Source organism: Acomys russatus, chromosome 29, assembly GCF_903995435.1.
Source record: "Acomys russatus chromosome 29, mAcoRus1.1, whole genome shotgun sequence".
Taxonomy (NCBI): domain Eukaryota; kingdom Metazoa; phylum Chordata; class Mammalia; order Rodentia; family Muridae; genus Acomys; species Acomys russatus.
In genome coordinates, this window is record NC_067165.1 from 13444893 (window position 1) to 13465140 (window position 20248).

The window sequence follows — 20248 nt, forward strand, 5'->3', positions numbered from 1 at the left end:
TGCTTCAGAATGAACTATTGCCACCTGAGAGGTGACTGGAAGTCCTCTCTGCTGCTTTTGAGCTAGTGCTCCATTTTCAAATGGGGCTAGTTTTGTGTGTTGCTTTCTGGAAGACAGAGCTGTAGTAATAACCCTGTAGGTGCTGGTGTTGGGGTCTTAAACTTTAGCAACGAAAACCATGATTTAGAAAAAAGGCCTGGAAACTGTGGGGAGTGGCTCAGGTTCCATGGATGTTCCTGAAGACTGGATAGAACCAGGCAACAGTGGGAGGGAAGTAACCCAGGCTCTCTGTTTTTGTTTTGTTGTTGTGTTGTTTTCTTTTTCTTTTAACTTTCCTCCCCTAAGTTTTAGATGCCTCTGGATGCTCAATGCTAGCACCTTTACAGACTGGAGCAGCTCGATTTTCTTCGTATTTACTTTCAAGAGCAAGGAAAGTGCTGGGCTCCCACTTGTTCTCTCCCTGTGGTGTTCCGGAGTTCTGCTCCATATCTACCAGAAAGCTGGCGGCCCACGGCTTTGGCGCGTCAATGGCGGCAATGGTGCCCTTTCCTCCCCAGAGGTATCACTACTTTTTAGTGCTGGACTTTGAGGCCACATGCGACAAGCCACAGATTCATCCTCAGGTAACTGTTGTATCATTGCTTCAGAAACGTTTGGGTGGGCAAGAGGGAGGGAGGAGAGTCTTGCTTCTTGGGACCTGGAGTTTTCTCATATCTTCTGGCTTTTAGTAACTGTTTGAAAAGCTTCCTTCCAAGGCAGGTTGGTTACAAGTGTGCTAGGGCAAGGCAGAACTGCAAACTGGATATTCTCCTTAGTCTTAGCTTTTGGGAATCAAAATATTTCTTGCCCAGCCTTTCCCTTTCCTTTGGGTTCTGTTGTCCTTTCTCCTGACGTTGTTATGTGTGTTTTGAAGAAGTGCTGTGGTGGTCAGCTCCCAGGGTGACCTTAACCTCCTGGTGTTACCACTTCCACACTGACTGATAGATAACCGTGTCTCATCTGTAGAGTGTAGTAGAGGAGACAGTGTGTGACTAAGGTCACAGGCTATAGTAGAAGAAGCACTACAGTCCACTTGGCTCCTCTGGCCTCTTTGCTCTGGCAGAAGCCAGCTACCACACTGCGAGGACAAACTGCACAGAGACACACATGTATAGAAACTGAGCCTGGAATCCACCAGCTGACATTCGTTTACCAGTCATGCTAGGGAGCTGTCTTGAAGTGACCTTGCTATCCTTAGCCAGGCCTTCTGCTGACCATAGCCCTAGTAGATATCTGCCTTCAGCCCAGGAGAGACCCTAGGACAGCCAGTACCCCTACCTTCCTGACTCACAAACTGTGACAGAGAACAGTTGATTCTTAATGCTTCAAGTCACATATTTTGGGATACTTTTTGTTTTTCCTTTATAAAGTATCTCATTGTATTGGCCAGGGTGCCCTTGAACTCACTTAGTAGCCCAGCTGGCTACAAACTTGTCACCCTTGTGTCTCAGCCTACAGAGTGTAGGATTACAGGTATGTGCCTATAATTGGCTGAGTATAGCTTGTTCCGTAGCATTAGGTAATCTACAGATGCCCCTGCTAGTCTGTTGGAAAGGAGGCTTTCTTTGCTTTTCTTCCTTAGTTACCACTATACAAAGACTCTTTATGTTTTAATAATAAAATATAACTGATAAAAAAATAATTGAGCCTACAGCAGTGTTTCTAGCAATCTTGGGTTAGGAGCAGAGAAGTGCCTGTGCTGGATGTGTGAGGGAGTGGTTGGAAGCCAGCGTGGTAGTTCACTGTAGTGTGGAGACTCAGGTGTATGTGGCTCTGGGATGGCAACTCCTGCAAGGTGTAGGTTAGTGAGTAGTTTTGGAATATGCAGACCTATTATTATTATTATTTTTTTTTTTTTGAGACAGGGTTTCTCTGTGTAGCCTTGGCTGTCCTGGACTCACTTTGTAGACTAGGCTGGCCTCGAACTCACAGTGATCCGCCTGCCTCTGCCTCCCAAGTGCTGGGATTAAAGGCATGTGCCACCACGCCCAGTGGAATATGCAGACCTATTGCTTTGGTGAGAGTAGCTTTGATTAGGAGGCCAGAGGGGAGAAGACCTCACCATTGGGAGTTAGGAGGCAGGGGACCACTGGGGACCACGAAAATATACATTGTCTTCATTTCTTATGGTCAGCTTTTCCTAGAGGGCTGTATCTATAGAATGCGGGCTGTTTTTACCTGTCCAGTACCACCCTGCTTTTCATTTCCTCTTTCTTGTTCTCTGGTAAAGTAGAGGCTTGCCTCTGGGGTGTTGGAATCAGACCTGCTAGACAAGGACAGAGCCCCAAGGGAAGACACTTTAGATAGAAGGGAGTGTTTCTTGGGAGCTGTCCAAGTTATACTTGCTTTCTGCCTTCTGCACCTGCCAGTGCGGGGAGATGAGTGATTGGATGGGAATTCCAGTTGTGGAATCTCTGAGTTGAGAACCAGGATCCACATCCTAAGTCTCCGTATTATTTCCCTGACAGATTAAGTTTCAGTGCCTGAGTAAGCCCTCATGGGGCATGACTCTAAATCTAAGACCCTCTGTTGTGCATGCCCCACCTTTGTCTCCCTGACGCTCCATAATTGCCTGACAGTCCCTCCTAGCCCGCACTGCTCCCTGGGACATGCTTACATGTGTGCACTCCTTAGCTTTCCACTTGGATTGCACGGTCCCTGCTTACATAGCTCTGTCCGCCTGTCCTGAGGAAGATCTTGCCAGACTTCTTGAAGGTGGGACCTGACTTATAGCTCAGTTTGCTGCTCTTTCAAGGGTCTGTCTGTCTGTCTGTCTGTCTGTCTATTGTTACACAGATATTACACAGCAGGGATTTAAATCATCTATATTACTGACTTGTTTCCCAGACTTAGGTAGGCACCAAGGTTTCTCATGACCCACACTGAGTTAGAACTGATGCTGTTTACGAGGATCAGTGGACCCTGGTGGTGGGGTTCCCGGGGCTCTTAGGGTGGGTCGCCAGCTAAGCAGTAGCTGTTACTTTGGAGAACTTGGAGAGAGGCATTTGCTGTCTTGCTTGTCTTTAAGAGGAGAGTACAAATGATCTTGGAAATTACAGACCTGTTAGTTCACTGTGATTCCAGACAAGATACTTGACCCGGTCATCACATAATCAATCAGCAAACAGCTAGAAGAGTGTGGGACCCTGAGTAATAACTTACATGGGTTTGTAAAGAAGAGCAAATCCTGTCAGATCAACCCAGCTTCTCCCTGTGACACAGTGGTGGATTTGAGTGGATCTAGGGAAAATGACAAATGTAATGCATCTCAACTTCATTTAGCCTCTGCGAGGCTCCCATCAACAGGACTATCCCTAGACCACCCCAAGACCTGTCAGTAAAGCACCACCCCTTACGGGGGAAGGAGAATCTTAAAGGCTCCTGAGTACCAAGATCCTGATAGAATTCAGAGGGAACGTGGAGAATGGATGAGAGAAGTTTTCAGACCCAGGTGTGTGATGGTCGTAGGTCAGGTTCGCATCCGAGCCCCCGCTGCCAGGAACTCCAGTTAGCAGGGGAAGTGAGGAACCTGGAAAAGCTTGTGGTGGTGGAACAAAAGTGACACCAGGCACAAAGCAAACCTAATAAGAAAGAAAAGAAATGAAAGATAATTTTGGCCACTAGTTTCTTGTTCGTCTTAAATGTGGTAGTATCTTGCTCTCTGTCTTAACAGTGGCCAATCACTGCACAGACTGAGGTGGAAGCAGGGAAGATGAGATAGTAGGAGAAGGACCTTCAGGAGGAGCGGCAGAATCATGACCCTGTAACATGCCTTAGAGCGGGAGGTGGCTGCTGCGTGACAAGCCTTAGATGGAAGCCTGTGTGTCCCGGGGCTGGGCCTGGGCCTGGGCCTGGGCCTGGGGCTGGGGCTGGGCGAAGAGCCAGCACCGCCCCATGGGCTCTTTTGCTTTCAGCACCCAATGTCTCTGCATAGCTCACTTCGGGCTCTTTTAGACTCTGAAATTTAGAGCATGCCATACCTTGTAGGTGTGTGAGGCAGGAACAGGTTTTGGTCCAGGAAAGGCCTGTTGTTTGGAGGCTTGGTGTGCAGTTTGTTTCTCTCATCTGTCTCTCATTTTCGAAAGTCTCTGAGTCAGCTTGTTGAGACTATCTTAAAGGAATGCCTCTATGAGGAACTAACAGGTGTATGCTCTGTTGTACTTTGGTGTGTAACAATATTGGTTATAAACACAGTAAAGCATCTGGCATTCCCCGTTTGTCATCATTTTTTTGCTGTTTATTTTAGTATTTTGTTCAGCTAAGTAAAGCTGGAGTGGTTGGTTTGCCAGTATTAGGTTTTCTGTACTCATTTTATTTAACGTGTTTCTATTCAGATTAACATGATAAGTATTTATTAAACATGAGACTTTTTTTCCATTGAAAACATTTTTTTCTCTTAAATGTTAATTTAGGTGATTTAAAGTATTTTAGAGGCTCTGAGTTTCAGAATGGTGGTTCCTTTCTCGTCTTAGGAATTGTGTTTTGAGACAGAAGTAGATTTTCATCTGGTTTAAGGGAACGGTGGCTCCTTTGTCCTCAGTAGCAGGAGTTTGCTTTGCTCATTTGGTGTGGATGTGCATGTGATGGTTGTTGTGACCCTGGGGCCCAGAGAGCAGCCTGAAAGCTTTGGTGGCTCTTTAATTGTGCATCTTTAACCTCGGGGCAAGTTCTCTCACCACCTCAGTGTTCAGAGGAGACCAAAGCCAATGTAAGTGAGGAGAATGAGGTACAGGCCACAGCTGTGGGGAGGAGGAAGTAACCTCAGCTGTCTGGGAGGCTTGGGCAGGAGGGGTGCTTCCGCTCTGTCTGGGAGGCTGAAGTCCGGGCTGCTGCCTCATCAGTGGTCTCTGGGCAGTCTTTCTCTCTCTGCTTCAAAGCAGTCCTGCCTACTGTCCCTTGTCCGTATTTATTGTCTCCCATACTGTTGGGGACAGTGACCTTGGGCTTGTTGAGGTTTTCTAGTGTTTGGCCTTTGCCCAGTTGTCTGGCCTCCCCCCCCCCCCCCCCCCACGCACCTTGGAGAGATTCCATCTGCATTTAAGTTAAAATTGTGACTAAAGGAGTTTCTCTTCTGTAGAAAAGTGTACAGATGTTGGGTTAATTTTGGAGGGCAGGGTGGGGACAGGGTTGATGGTGACTGAGGACTATGATTAATACAGAAGAAAGGCATTTGAAGGGTTTCAGTATGACCTAAAACTGGCACCATGGTCTTTTGTGAAAGAGATGTTTTGGAAAAGTTTATAGAAATTGGTAAAGATCACTATAAATCAAAATAAATCAAACTATTGATTACCTTTCTTGTCCCTTGAAGGCTAAAAGACAGCCCCCCACCCCCCAAGTATTGCTCTTTGCTTCATCATTGCTTTCTTGTTTTCTGTTTTTTGGCTCCTGCAGTCTCTAAGTGGTTGAAATGAAAGTACCCTGTAGGAAAGAACCATCTTTCCCCTCCCTTCCTATTAGTTTGCTGCTTCTCCAAGTGGGAGGGACTAGGCCCCACTTTTTTAGCAGGACTCAGTTGTTAGGATTATGTTCCCTCTGTCTTCAGCCGCAGTCAGCCTGTACTTTTTTTTTCTGTATAAACAGGCGAAGACGCTGATGCTATTCTAAACTGGGAAATGAAATGCAAAACCGGCGTTAATGTAACATTATGGTTGAGATTAAATGCACCAAAATCAGGAAATTCAAAGTTATACTTCCCCCAGCAACTGTAACTCAGCCTCATCTGGCATGTGTAGTATTTTGTGTTAGTGTGGATGGTGTTATATGTTAAGACATTAAAGTTAACACCATAAGCAGAGCACAAAATGCTTGAGGGGGCTGAGTTAGGACGACTCTGTGAGCTGTAAGTGTTCTTGCATCGGCTCCTGACTCCTAGAATAATTTTCTTCTCTGCCCATCAGACCAATTATTGCCTTTCTTTTCAGTTATATTTCTGCTTTAACGCATCTCCTTTTCCAGGGTCACTATAGATGAATTCCACTATTGGTGGCCAGTAATTGTAGGGGGAATGGTGTGGCCCACTAGACCCTTTTGTCCTTTTATCACTGCTTGCCCTCCCCTCACCCCAATCAGGCTGTTGTTTCCTTGTGGTCCCCTATAGAGACGTGCCTCATCCTGACTCCTTGTGGCTCCTCACGCGTGCTCCCTGAAGGGGACAAGCTGCACTGTGTCTTGGCTGTGCTGTAACTCCATGGGAAAGCCAAGGGCCCCTTTTTCTTTAGAGCAGACATAGCGATGTAGAAGTAAAATATACATTTCAGGAATGAAGCACTGATGCATGGGGGTGCTGCCTTGTGTGGTTAGCATAGCAGAGACAAGATGGACGTGGGTTTATTTGCTCTATTCAGATTGCTTCTCCACCTTCCCCAGGGTTTATACCTTTAAGCTGCCATGATGTGTAGTTAAGCTGTGAAGTTGCCTGGGGGTGGAACCAGGAATTTTCCTTGGGGAGTGCTGGGTCATTGGTAACAAAATCACCACATAATTTAGTGCGAATCAGGAAGCATCCCCCCTAGCCTCTTATTATCCTGGTGGTCTCCCCAGGGCTGAGACAGCTGTTGGAATGCAGATTTGTTAGGCACTGGGCTAAGTTAGGTGGTAGGGAAGAGCTCCAAAGAATAGGAGCATTGACAACATAGGGAAAGAAACCAGGGTCTATAAAGTCACAGTGACACTGAGCCGCCTTTTAGGGTTTTTGTTGGACGGGACAAAACCAGCTAAGTCAGCAAAGGAATGGGGAGGAACCACCTTGGAGGCAACAGCAAGCCTCTTTTGATCTTTGCCTAGCAACTGCTGGAATAAAAGCCAGTAAGAACTAGTCCTTACCCTCAAGGAGCTGAGTCCAGGAGAACGGGTGTGTATGGCCACCAGCAGGCAGTACCCCATCACTGCAGGAGAGCATGGTGCAGTGGGGATAGCCGATGGGCCGGCTGCATGCTCCCCAGTGTGCAGGAGGGGCAAACAGGCTTTTTACTATGAGAAATTTAGAAGACCCAAAGGGCCACATAGGCCTGAGGCCTCATTACTGTTACAACAGGGACTTAAAAAACAAAACAAAACAAAACAAAACACCAAACAGACCAACCCCACCCCCCACCCCCAAAAAAGCAAAAAACAAAACCCAAAGGGTTTTAACAGAGGAAATAGGCTTAGTTCTGGGAGAGGGGAAAGCCTAGATCTTAGGCTAATTTTTCAGAATGTTGAAAATGAGTGAGAGCAGGTGATGGATAGTTCACAGTGAGTTAGTTGGGTTATTTCTATCACTTACATATTTCTCACATTCGCGTTAGAAGGTTCCTGCTACATGCTCGTGCGTAAGAGTACAAAGTCTGAAAGAGGCTTAGGAATTTGAACCAGGAAGGTCAAAGTGGGAAAAATTAAGAGTTTTTGTTGGATGTGACAAAATGGACTAAGTCAGCAAAGGACTGATGGTGAGAGGGTCAGAGCTCAAGAGCTGAGGCCCTGCGGCACTGTCAGGGAGGCCGTGCTGGCACGTCAGCTGTCACTGAAGGTGGCAGTTGGGTGGAATGCTGGATCTCAAGGGAGCAGCAGGCCACCTTAGAGTACATCACTTCAAGGACTAGGACTTTGGATTTGGATCTGCTAGAGCACACCTTAAACAGGCAGGGAGGGCTAGACCCCTCAGGTAGAAATATGGCTGCCTGGCTGGTTAGCATTGAGAGGAGTGTGAAAGGGTTCACGAAGAGGAGCTGGGGGAATTAGAAGACTGGCAAGCACAAGGGAAAGGGTCGGGTCAGGGTGTCAGCTGGGGGTGCTCAGGGGGAGTGTACAGGGTTTTTGTTTCCCTGCTCCATCCTGTCATGTTTTTCCTCTCCCCTGTATCGATTACATTTCTTCTTCAGACTCATCTCAGTCATTTGACATGAGGAAACTGAAATTAGGAAATTCTCTCTTCCCCGTGTCTTGTTGGGGAAAAGGATTCTGCATCATTTTGATTAAGATGCCATTGAGATGATTATTTTTTATCCTCTTATCCTGGGTGTTCACAATACTAAAAAGCCTGCCCCCGCAGTGTTACATTTATGTGATGAGTTCTGAGCTCTAGCTGTAAAAATTGGGCCATAGCCTAAAAGCCCATGATGAGAGCTCCTAGATTGACATTAGTGGCTCCCTTCCCCCAAGGCTGGCAGCCTCCAGCAGAGTGGCGAGCAGGCCATGAGAGAGTCAGAAAGGAGCCTCTGCAGGGAGAGACAAACATCCTGGGATCTTTGGTAGTGAAGTAGAGCAGCCTTGCATGGTCTGCTATCCCAGATGACACAGTTGGGCAGCGGGACGGAAGCCAGGCTTTGGTTAGCAGAACATGAGTGCCTCTGCTTTTCCTCTGGGGGCTGTGGCCACTGTCTAGTCCTGGGGAGCCCATCCCAGCCGAGCTTACCTGAGGGCTAAACTGTGGCAGGAGTGCTTGTTTGGAAAACTACAGGTAAAGAGTCCATAGTGCAAGCTGGACATAGTGGCACACACCTTTAATTCCAGTACTCAGGAGGCAGAGGCAGGCGGATCTCTGTGAGTTTAAGGCCAGCCTGGTCTACTTAGTATCTCAGAACAGCAAGGACTATATAGTGGACCCTATCTCAGAAATAACAAAAACAACACAAAAATAAAAACCAAAAAAGTCCATAATGTAGTGTGCATGGGGAGATTGAAAGTGAAGTCAGTAAATCAGAGGTGGAAGTTAACAATGTATTATTGAATGAAAGGGCGAACAGAATGGGCAGCTACAGTCCATGGGAATGAAAGAAAGATGTTCCATGGTTCTGAAAGTACATTACCTAAGGTAGGTGTTAGTAGGCTGGGTTAGCTTGTTGATGGTAGACATGGAGAGAGCTTAGGTGCTAGAGCCCTCATGTGTGCTGGGTAAGACACAAGCCTGAGAACTGTGCTCTTTCATAGCTCCCAACTCCATTGGATTCTAGCTCCCTGGGAGTTGTCGTGCTAAGTGATTTGGTACGGAACAGAGTATACAATCTTAGGTGTCATAAATGGGGACGCTGAGTTAAAGATCCACATCAAGAACAAACAAGGACAACAGCTACAGGTAAGGTAGGTGGCTGTCCCTGACATATATTTGAGGCACTGTTTGACATTAATCTAAAGGAGGTAGCTAGTAGTGATAACTGGTGACAAAGTGGGACTTCTACTCCCCCAAGTCATTATAAGACCTAGAGCTCTGAGTTGATCTTGTCCCTCTGTAGTTCAGGTATTTCTCCCGAGTGCCAGCAGCATTGGAAAGCCGACTGGTGAGCTGAGAGGGATGGATAGGGTAGAGGCAAGCACATGTGCCGTTTGGGCGAGGTCTTTCACTGGGAAAGTTGCGTGACTAGTGACCTGAGACCCACAGCATCCACGCCATCTGTGGGCTTGTTAGAAATGGAGTGTCAGCCCACACAGCGCTAAGCAGCTTGGAGGTTTGACAAGACCTCAGATACTTGACTCTGAGGAGCATCTCTACAGTTTGGACCAGAGGGTTTCAAACTGCAGTGTGTGTCAGAATCAGCTGGGTGGCTGCTTAAAGCCAGGGTGGCTGGCCCCAACACCAGGGCTGTGGGCTCACAGCATCTGTGGTAAAAGCTAGAAATTTGCTATGTTTCTCTAAATCAGCAGTTCTCAACCTGTGGGTCATGATCCCTTTGGGGGTCGAAAGACCCTTTCACAGGGGTCACCTAAAGACCATTAGAAAACACAGATATTTACATTACAATTCACAATGGTAGCAAAATTACAGTTATGAAGTAGCAATGAAAATAATTTTATGGTTGGGGTCAAAAATCACTAATCTAAATAATTTTGTTCCCCATAAAGAAATAACAGAAAAAGCCCACAACTCTTAACAAAGCAAGACGGAGGAAAGCATTCTGTTGTTGGTTAGGAAACTGACTCTACAAGGCACAGTGAAGTGCTCTTGGTGATTTTTGCTTGTTTGTAGTGCTAGAGTTTGAATGCAGAGGCTCGGCTAGGTGAGTGAGTGCTCCACCACTAAGCTACATTACTAGCCCAGGAATTTGCACTTATAACAAGTTCTCAAGCAATGGGAATGCTGTCTGCTTTTTCATCCATAAGACAGGGAGTGATTTCTGCCAGCTTAGGGGGATTGCAGCATCACCTCCGGCATCAGGGAGAAAGGACTTCGGGCATGGTGGGCAGGGTGTCTGCATGCTGCTTGCTAGTTGTCTAAGCTTTTGCGTCTGTCGTGCTAGCACAGCTGCCACACTGTCACCTGTGGCTGGAGAGCAGGGAGCCCATAGGCTACACCTTAGAGATGAAGCTTCTAGGCAGATACCAGTGGTGCCTGGGGCTGTAGATGGGATTACTTAGCACAGCGTCCGGAAGCCCAGCCAGCTTCTCTGGGCTCCTACCTAATTGCCTGAGTGGTCTTGGCTCTGCCCGGCTCACCCGTTACCCTTCATTTCTAAATCCCCAGCTAGTACGTCTTCAGGGCAGCCTGTAATTGATTGGGGGAAAAATGAGTCTTAGTGTAACAAAACTCTGATATATCTTGTAAATTTGAGTAAGTTACACTACTTTCCCCCAGTTTGTCAGGAGACTAACTGAACAGGATTTGGCTGCATGTGTCTAAGCCCTAAAGGACCCTGGGCCTCCAGAGTGAAGGGAACGGGGACAGAGGCCGTTCTGACCAGGGGCAAGAGAGCATAGCTGCAGAGCTGGACTGTCTGGAGTGGAGTTCTGTCTCTACCACCTATGAACAGGGTGACCTTGGCTCAGTGACGTAACATCCCTTGTGCTTCAGGGCCTATTGGCAAAGCACAGTTCTGCTGTATAGGACTTGTGGGAGGCTCCACTGAGCTAACAGTCCACACCAATGCTCTGGACAGTGCCTCTCATGTAACAGCTGTGCATGTCAGCACTTAGCAGAGTTAGTCCCAGGTTCCTCTGCCCCGGGCCTGTGTAGAAGCTGTTGGACTCCAGCAGGTGATGCAGGCCAGCCTTACTGCTCTGGTTTTGTGCAGTCTTCTTGTCCCAGTAGTAGATAGAGGCAGGGGGCTACCTGGAGAGATTTGCTGCCCCCGCCTACCCCCTCCACCAGAGTGGTAGATGGTGATTGTCACCCTGGTCTACTGCTGTGACAAATTTAAAACTACCTCTGAGGAACTCCTCTTTTACATAGCCCAAGACTTGTTTTTATTAATCACATGATTATTACAACACACACACATACACACACACACACACACACACACACACACACACACACACACACACACACAAAGAAATGACTGAGTTCTTTGCTGCACTAACGGTTAGCTTCACAAAGCACTGATACTTGAAGTTATGTGGAGTATGTAAAAATATTCAAACTGAGTTGTGCACACATGTAGAGAGGCATAGGTGTGTGTACTCCAGGGTGAGGATAGAGTTTTTTAACACTTGATCTCTTTCGCTTACTGATATGTGGGTTCTTTTTTTTTTTTAATTTCAGATTTTAGTAAAGGTAAATTATAACTGTATCCCTACTTCTTAAAGAATAGCAATTTCTACATTGAGCCTTGTTTCTACATTTTAATGGCTTGGGGGGCGTGTGTGGAGATGAGTGGAGGGGAACATGAAGGTGAAAAATCAGCCTTTTAAAGCTCTGGGGTTTTTGTTTTGTTTTGTTTTTTTACCCTTCCTTGTCCTGAAACTTCGTGCATCAGCTCTCATCTGTCAAAGTGTAAATCAGCAATTAAAACCCAAACAGCCAAATGCCAAAGATGACCCGAAGCACAAAGCAACTGACAAACAAGTCCGGACAAATCGACGGGTAATTTATAAGCTTTGCCCTAAAATCTAATTATTTGGCAATTCGAATTTGCAGCCAGCCAGGGCTCGGCAATAAATTTAACCCGCCATAAATTATTTAGGAGCAGGCTGTGGTGTAAATCAAAACCACGAGTGTTTGTTTAAGAAATAAGCTCCTTGTGCATAAAATGCCCCCCCAAAGAAACTGTTCAGCAAATGATGCCCGGTGTGGCCTCACTCCTCCCAGCCCTCTCGCGGATGACCAGGAGGCTTCTTTTCTCCCCTCTGAGAACGGGTTACCTCTGTATCAGACTGAATCCAGATCTAGGCATTTGGATAAATCTCACATGTTTGTCATTTGTGGTTAGGTTGCCTCTCGATTTTTAGCAAACCCCTCAGTAGAGGGATAAGAAGGAAGGGATTCCTTGTTACTATCTCTAAGTGGAGGGAATGCCTGTTTGTCCTCAGATTAACTTGGCCAAGGCATGAAAATGATCTTCGTCCCTTATTTCAGCTAGGACCACAGAAACATCAGCTGAGACAGAGAAGGCTGTGCGTTGGGAAGATGGGCTAGACTACTGCTGTGTTAACCGTTGCCACCAGTGCCAGTGCTTAGCTGAGCCCTTGCCACTGTGTAACCTGATCTCTACAGATAATTTAGCTGAAGAAGTTTTCATACCCTAAAAACAAATCTTGTAATCTTTGATAGTGGGTATGAACTTCCATTTGAACCGCCATTGCAGTTTTGTGCTAAGTTCATCAAGGAACCCATTGGGGCCTTTAGTTGATCAGTTTTAAATCAGATGGTCTTAAAACCTGTGTTCCACCTCACTTTAGTAGGTAAAAACAAGTGAATATTTGCTTGGTGCTTTTTTCTTGTTTTCCTTCAGGGGAAAAATTGCAGCTGGCATTTTACCGAGATATAGCAGGCTGGGGGGTGGGGGTGGTGCACGCCTTTAATCCCAGCACTTGTTGGAGGCAAAGGCAGGTGGATCGCTGTGTGAGACCAGCTTGGTCTACAAAGCGAGTCCAAGACAGCCAAGGCTAACACAGAGAGACCCTGTCTTTAGGGAAGAGAAAGAGACAGAGACAGACAGAGAGGGACAGATAGAAAGAAAGAAAGAAACAAAGAAATAGATAGTAAATAAATGCAGCAGGTTTAGAGTCTTGTATACTTTGAAAATCCAAAATATGAGGTTTTTGTCCTTAGTTGTCAATTATGGCCAATTCCTAACCACCATCCTCAGACTATCGGTAATATTTTATCTGTCCTTGGACAACTGAGTGGTGTTGGGTAACTACCTGTTCCAGTTTTGGCGCTGACAGTACTGTGTTCTAGAGATCTCTGGTTCCAGGCAAACTAGACAGTTTGGGCAAATCTGGGGTTAAGTGTTTGGTAGCAGTTAAGGAAGGAAACCATTTAGAGATACAAGAATGGATGAATCCAGTAGACTTTGCTTTGGAGTGCTCTGTGTCTGGCCTTGAATCTGGCACCCCCACCTGCCTTGTCATCTAGGTACCTCCCAATCCTGTGAAAAATCCAGAAAACACAGTGTTTTCTGGTTGACAGATACTGGCTCTGTCTCTTCAACTTGTCAGCTCCTTCCTATCTGCTCACAACAGAAGTTGAAAAAAAGAGGACCGGATGGCAGAGATGCAGACTGAAGGCTCCGGTTCCTCCCTTCCTGACCTCAGCCTGGTGCCATCTACTTGATACAGCATGGAGGAAGCTCTTTAGGAACATTCCTCCAGGACTTCCTGCCTGGGCCGTCCACGCATGCTGCATTGCGGTTTGAGTGGTGTTCTGAGTTCCCTACAGAATAGCCAGTCCAACTTGTCTCTTTTTTCCCTCCCCTTTTAGACCCAAGCTCCATCCTTTAGTAGCAGCATTGTTGATAGTGACCATAGCATCTTTGGAACTTAATTTATTGCAAAATAGCAGCAGTAATGATCCCCACCTAATACATTGTTTAGAGGACTGCAGTCATTTTTTGTTAGTACTTAGCAGAGTATCTACCACACAGGAAACACGAATTGGAGGGGAGTAGGATGATTCATTCTGCACGTGGCAGAGAGTGCCCGAGACCATCTCTTGTCGCTCCTTTCCCCAGACTCTTGAGCATGCTGGAAAAAAGGGCCAGGTCTCACTGCTGTGCCTGTGCTTGAACTGCCTGCTTAGCAGTGTTGGTTTATGATCAGATGATGGTGCTGACCATGTGACTCCCCCCTCCCCCCAGGATTAGTAAACATAAAATAAGAGCATAAATGGGAAAGGACAATAGCCTGAGTTGTCATTTCTACTTCCTGACTAGTTCAAGAGTTTCTCCAAGGCCCAAGTGACTTATCTCTTAAATCCCACTCTCTCTAGCACAGTAGCCCCCTTAGTAGTTTAATTGCATGTGAGTGGCATAGGAAGATAAAGGAATTATGGAGCAATTCCTTGGAGCCTGAAAGGGGGCTTAGAAATAGAGACTGGTGTTCTTCCTCTGGAACAAGAGCACTCATCTGACCCTGAAAGAAAGACTGAACAACCCTCTTCTTTTGGGGGGAATAATAAAATGGGGCAAAGGAAAAGGAAGAGGGGCAGGGATGATGCTGTCATGATCCAGGAGCGACTAGAGCTAGAAGCTAGCACTTAGGTACATCTTCACACATCTTTGGGTTGGAATTGATACCATCTACCTGTAGCATGGGCTAGTGTCTTTGACCATTATCAGTAAAGACGTTTGTCATGGCTCAGGCACACCTGCTGTTTGGGGCAGCGTAGCGCTCCTCTCCAGGGCTCGGCTGTGGGGCCAGGACTGCATGCAGGGTTTGCTGGACAGTACGGGAATGAAAGAAAGATCCATCGGTGAACTGGTGAACTCAGGTTTCTGCGAAAGCAGTGCATGCTTCTAGCAGCTGACTCGTATCTCCAGCTCCACTTTAAACAATTTTTTGTTTTTTGTTTTGAAGATTCATGAAAAGAGTCTGTTGTCACAGGTTCCTCTTTGCATCTCAGTGGTTCAGAAGAATAGGTCACATGCAGTCACGTTGCCACAGCTCTTGATGCTGCTAAGGACAGAGTCCAAGATGAGCCATACTGTGTATCTGGCTCTTAACTTTTGAGGAGTAGGCCTGGCTGACAGGCTGACCTCATATGTGCTGAGCCTTGGGTTTAGGCATATCAGGGGGTTGCTTGCTTTCTTTTTCGATGGAGCTGAGTCAGGTCTTGGGAGGGTGTCCCTGTGAGTGAAGGCCCAGCAGCAGGAGGGCGACTGCTGAGCTTCAGTGGGAGGCCCAAGGCTGAGTTCTCAGAGCCTGCTGAGAAAGCGGACTCAGTTCTGATGAGAGCAAGAGCCAAAGCACATACTGTTTTATAATACTAATGAAATTCCAGATCTGTAATAGCATTTCAGATATCTAAAACAAACCGTGTGCTTTAAAAAAAAGTGGAAAGAGCTCAACTTTAAGCCATACATTCTTGGTAATAGAGGTTTCCCCCCTATTTATGTTTGATAGATATTTTTGTTTCCAGAGGAATGTCAACTCCTAATTTCATAATGTATCACAGGCTTAAGAAAATTGAATTTAATAAAAGCCAAAGATGAATGGCATCCTTAAAGGTCCTAACACTTGTCTTTATTAGCAGGACAAACTGCAGGTCTCCAAACACTGCTTCTTTCCAAATGAAAGTTTAAATGAAAAGTACAGTTGTGTCACAGGTTAAATCTCATTGCGGGTCTAGCTAACATTGTTAGAGAGGAGCGAGCTTTATTTGTTTCCTTGGACACCAGGGCAGCCAAACTGACCAGGCTGTGGCTCTTTCTGTCGGGGGAAGTATTTCTTCTACTTAGTAAGAGAAGAAGGCTTTACTACAAATTTAGGGGTCCTACGGGGATCTGACTCATGAGCTGCTCAGAGCTGACTCTTGAGAACTATGGGTATGTGGCTGTTTAGGAAAAGCAGTGTGTGTGTGGTATATGTGAGGGTGCTCAACGTAGTTTTCTGTAGCAAGGCTCCCTCTGCTTGGCCTGCTTTGCAGTCCTCTGTGGGAACAAAGGCCTAGCCAGTTGGAGGGGTGTCTGTCAGTTGGCCTAGGCAGCAGTCTAGGCCTTCTTGTCCTTGCCTTGCAGCTGTTTTGCCCCTCCTGTGTCTGGTAATAAGTCCCTTCAGCTTCTTCAGCTCTGGGATCAGCCCGGGGGGACCAGGTAAGCTCCCATCATCTTTTCCATCTTCTTTGGGCATCAGTCTAGGGCTCATGGGTCTGATTGAACAACCCTTTCACAGGGGTCGAGTATCAGACACCCTGCATATCAGATATTCATACTGCGACTCGTACAGTAGCAAAATTACAGCTGTGAAGCAGCAATGAAAATAATTTCATGGTTGGGGGTCAAAATGAGGAACTGTGTTAAAGAGTCGCACATTAGGAAGGTTGAGAACCACTGGCCCCAGGGTACCAGGCAGCCGAGCATTTACATTTCTCTGATAAGAAGTCTAACTGCCTTGGTTTGTTTTTCAGCCATACTGTCATGCTTTGGATTGAAATACTTAAAAAAAAAAAAAAAGTCCATAATATTAGTGGATATATTTGACAAGGATGGCAGTTGTCACCCTTGGGACATGAGAACTTTGTGTTTTTCCACCCACTGATTCCCCTGAGTGGGGTCAGGAGTAGTCAGCAGTAATGGTTTCTGCATTGCTTCTCTAGCCTGTCTCTGCTTTGGTTTTGATGAAGCTAGGAGAATGTTCTCTAAAATGAGGGTTGGCATACTCCTGGAGCTGACTGTTGGGGCCCTTGTGTGGGCTAAGCTCCCTTTTTGTCTCTGCAGTGGAGGTTTTTTTCACATGCTAATTTTACTTGGAAGATTTTGCTTTTATTTATTTTTTTATTATTTCCTATTTGTCTCTTCCAGATGTTTTCAGGGCAGTTTTTTTGTGTGTGTGTGGGTGTTGTAAACTAATTCCATTCATGTTTTAAAAATTTATGAAAGCGCTAATAAAAATGTCAAAGTGGTAAAAATGTTAGCTTTTCCTCTGCTTTGATTAAATTTTGCAAACTGTTTTTGAATATTAAAAAGCAATATATTTTTTTATTCTCTCCCCTTGGTTTCCCTCTTCTCTCTGGTGCGCGTGCTCTCTCTTGCCCTCTCCCCCCTCTGGTGCATCCCTCCCTTTCCAAGAACGATGTATGAGGCGTGCTGCACAGCCAGCATCCTGCAAGCCTGTTTGCACACCAGGACCTTGGTGCTGTGCATCTCTATTAAATAACGGAGACAAATTAATCTTAGAGACACCAAACAAATTGTCACTCCTCCTCTTCCTCTTCCATTACCTTCCAGCAGACTGGGAAGGGCTTGCTAAGCGGTTGGGCGGGTAGGGACAGGCAAAGGGGAGTGTGCAGTGCTTGGAGGAGAGGTGGGAGGCACTGGCCTCTATTAACTTGTGTTCTGTTTTCTTCTTCTCTCTGGTATCCCCTTTGGCTTTATTTTGGGGGTTTGTTTGTTATGTTTTTTTTTTTTTTTCTCACAAAAACTAGTGGAGACTGCTTCCCTCCTCTGTCAGTGTTTAAGTTTCATACAAGGAAGCAGCTGATGGCTGCTTGCTTACCTGGAGATCCAGACATTCCAGGACAGAGTAGCCTGGGCAAGAGAGGGAAGGCCTTTCTTTCTCTTGGAGGCTCAAGTCACTGGGCCTCTCTGTGAGGGAAACAGGCAGACAGAGTGCACCACTGCCTTCCTCTCCCAAAACAATGGGGCCTTCAGCAGTGTGAGCAGCAGGGTTATAAATGCTGACATCACTTCTTCTAGCCTTGGGTTTGGGCTGGCACAGAGAGCGAGCCACGGCCACTCACTGTTTCTTTGGCATTCCAGGAAATCATTGAGTTCCCCATCCTGAAGCTGAATGGCCGGACCATGGAGATCGAGTCTACCTTTCACATGTATGTCCAGCCTGTAGTCCACCCACAGCTCACCCCCTTCTGTACAGAGGTAAGGCTCTTGGGAGACGGCGGTGGCATTGTTGGATCGTGCAGGCCACTCAGGGAACGCTGGGCCCGAGAGTGGTTAAGTTAGGAGCCCAGCAATGGCTTTTCATTTGACTTTAATCTGTGTCTGCTTTAGTACTTGTCCCCAGGGACAGCAGTAGTACAATTTGTCCCAGATTTCCCAACATTTCCCTTTTCTTTTCCTTTTCCTTCTTGTCCCCAACATTCCTGGCAACTGGACACTTGGAGTTAATCTAGAAGTATATGGAGCTTCTGGGACTCAGGATCTTTCCAGCTCCGTTTTCAATCGGGCCTGTTGGCAGGCGGTGAGGATTTCAGGCACTTAGAAGGAATTGTTATGCTCATGATTTCTTAGCTTCCTAAAATGTTGCTGATGCTTTTCCCTGCAAAGTAAAGCATGACTCTCCCACCAAGGACAGAGAAGACAGGCTGTCAAGGCTGCAGTGTCCTTATCTAGGCTCATATTGCACTTGGCTCCCTTGTCTACAGATTAGCACTGACCCCATTGTACAGACTGTGAAAACAGATCTGGAATACTTGTGATTGCCTGAGGTTTAGAAGAGCTACTGGGGCAGGCGGGGAGGTCTTGAGAGTGCCGACTCTCAGAGTAGTGTAGAGAACCCTTCTTTGTCTGCTTTCCTGTAGCTGCCCCTGCCATGCATTTGTGGTAGAATCACTGGTAAGGCATGCAGGGCAGCAGAGATGACAGAAAACATTAACATGGAGCTGAGATATCTTGAGCCTTTGCCCACACATGTGGACCTACTTTCTACACATAAGTGACGTGTAAGGGAAAGAAGTACTTGAAGAACCCCAAACATTTTTGTTGTTGTTGTGGAACAGGCTGGGGAAGGGCCTGCTATGTGCAGTGGGTGGTTCAGCCAGCACTGAGGCTGATGAGCCCAGATGGGGGCTCCAGAGCTGTTCCTGAACTCATAGCCAGTGTTTGCCATCTGGCCCAGTTGGACCTTTATGGCAGATACCCATCTGCCCAGGTGTGCACTCTCCTAAGCCTTTCGTTCAAACTCACGATGTGGAAGCTGTCTTTCATTTCCCCTCTTTCCCCTGGAAACTGCCTCTCCTACCAGAGTAAGTGGCCAGTTTACCCTTTGCCCCCTCTTGGAAAGTTACCAGTGGAAGCTTACACTAGCCACCACCTAAGATCCCAGTGGCCTGGAAGCCATGCCTTATTCTCTTCCCATCTAGGTACTAACCTGGCCAGCCTGGTTAGCTTAGCTTTGGGGAACAAATGATGTGGGAGGCACCCGCAGCACCCTCCAGCACAGAGTGGGATTGGGAGGTACCCCTCCAGCACCCTCCAGCACAGAGTGGGGTTGGGAGGCACCCCTCCAGCACCCTCCAGCACAGAGTGGGGTTGGGAGGCACCCCGCAGCACCCTCCAGCACAGAGTGGGGTTGGGAGGCACCCCGCAGCACCCTCCAGCACAGAGTGGCTGATGCAGCTCTGTGAGACTACAGGGATACCGTGTATTTTCTGCTTGGCAGTTTCACCCAAGACCATCCATAATTGGAGGGCGGTGTGAGTGGGAGCCTATGTTGGGATCATGGGGCACAGCTGTTCCGAAGACAAAGATCAGGTTGTGAGAACTCTGTACCCTTCAAACTCCCGACTCCGCGGCCCCACCTGCTGCAGTGTGCCCAGGCTTGCTTGTGCTCTGAGTTTGCATAGGGCTGCAGCCATCCGTGGTGCACAGCCTGGGTTGTGCTTACCCCAGATCACAGCCATTGGTAGTTTACACTTTGGTGGTTTATCTGTTTTGCTACTCTGTTCTCAGAGTGCTGAAACTAGACCTGGTCCATTTCTGACTCCCTTCTATGAGGGTCTAGTACCATGTGCACTCCATAAAACAAGGGGCTATTGCCAAGGAGGTATCTGTGTCTCCTCCAAAGCTACTATACTGTTGACTTGGCCTTTAAGGGGAAAAAAAAATCTGTTTGCTGTGATGCATGTTGGACAGAGGACAGCTTATGGGAATCAGTACTTCCCAGAGACTGAACTCAGGTCCTTAGGCTTGGTGGTAAGTGCCCTTATTGCATGAGCCATCTTGCTGGCCTCACACTTGTCCTTTTGAGTGAGTAAAGTCTCTTTGGAAAACATCACATTACCTCAGTGTTGCCCTGGCTCCACACCAGCTGTAACTAGGTCTTGAAAAGAAGTGTAGGCACAGGGAGAGGCTCCACCTGCCCTGGCAGGAGCCACTTTTAAAGGGATAGCAGTGGAACTGACCTACTCATAGACTCACTCATTAGTAAATGTGTGAGCAGTGGTCTCACACCTCTAGATTAGACCAAGGAGCTCCTCTAGCAGAGCAGTTTCTTAAGAGCCTAAGTATGCTCAGGTGCAGTGGCAGGTGCCTATAACTTTAGCACTCTTGAGTCAGAAACAGGAGGATGTGGAGTTCTGTACCAGCCTGCACCACATGAGGCTGCCTGAAACAAGCACACA

General features: G+C 46.9%; 1 protein-coding gene across 5 annotated transcripts in view; it reads left to right on the top strand.

Moving 5' to 3' along the window:
* The window catches only part of Eri3 (ERI1 exoribonuclease family member 3), a 128358-nt gene that overhangs the window by 14728 nt on the left and 93382 nt on the right, over positions 1-20248 (top strand). For 2 of the 5 annotated variants that reach the window (XM_051171670.1, XM_051171668.1), the window contains exons 3-4: positions 346-623; positions 17649-17765. In XM_051171670.1, coding sequence (XP_051027627.1) covers positions 369-623; positions 17649-17765 — 372 coding nt within the window. In that variant the 5' untranslated portion in view covers positions 346-368. The remainder of the gene's footprint in view (positions 1-345; positions 624-17648; positions 17766-20248) is intronic. The other 3 variants (XM_051171671.1, XM_051171672.1, XM_051171669.1) reach the window with 2 other exon arrangements.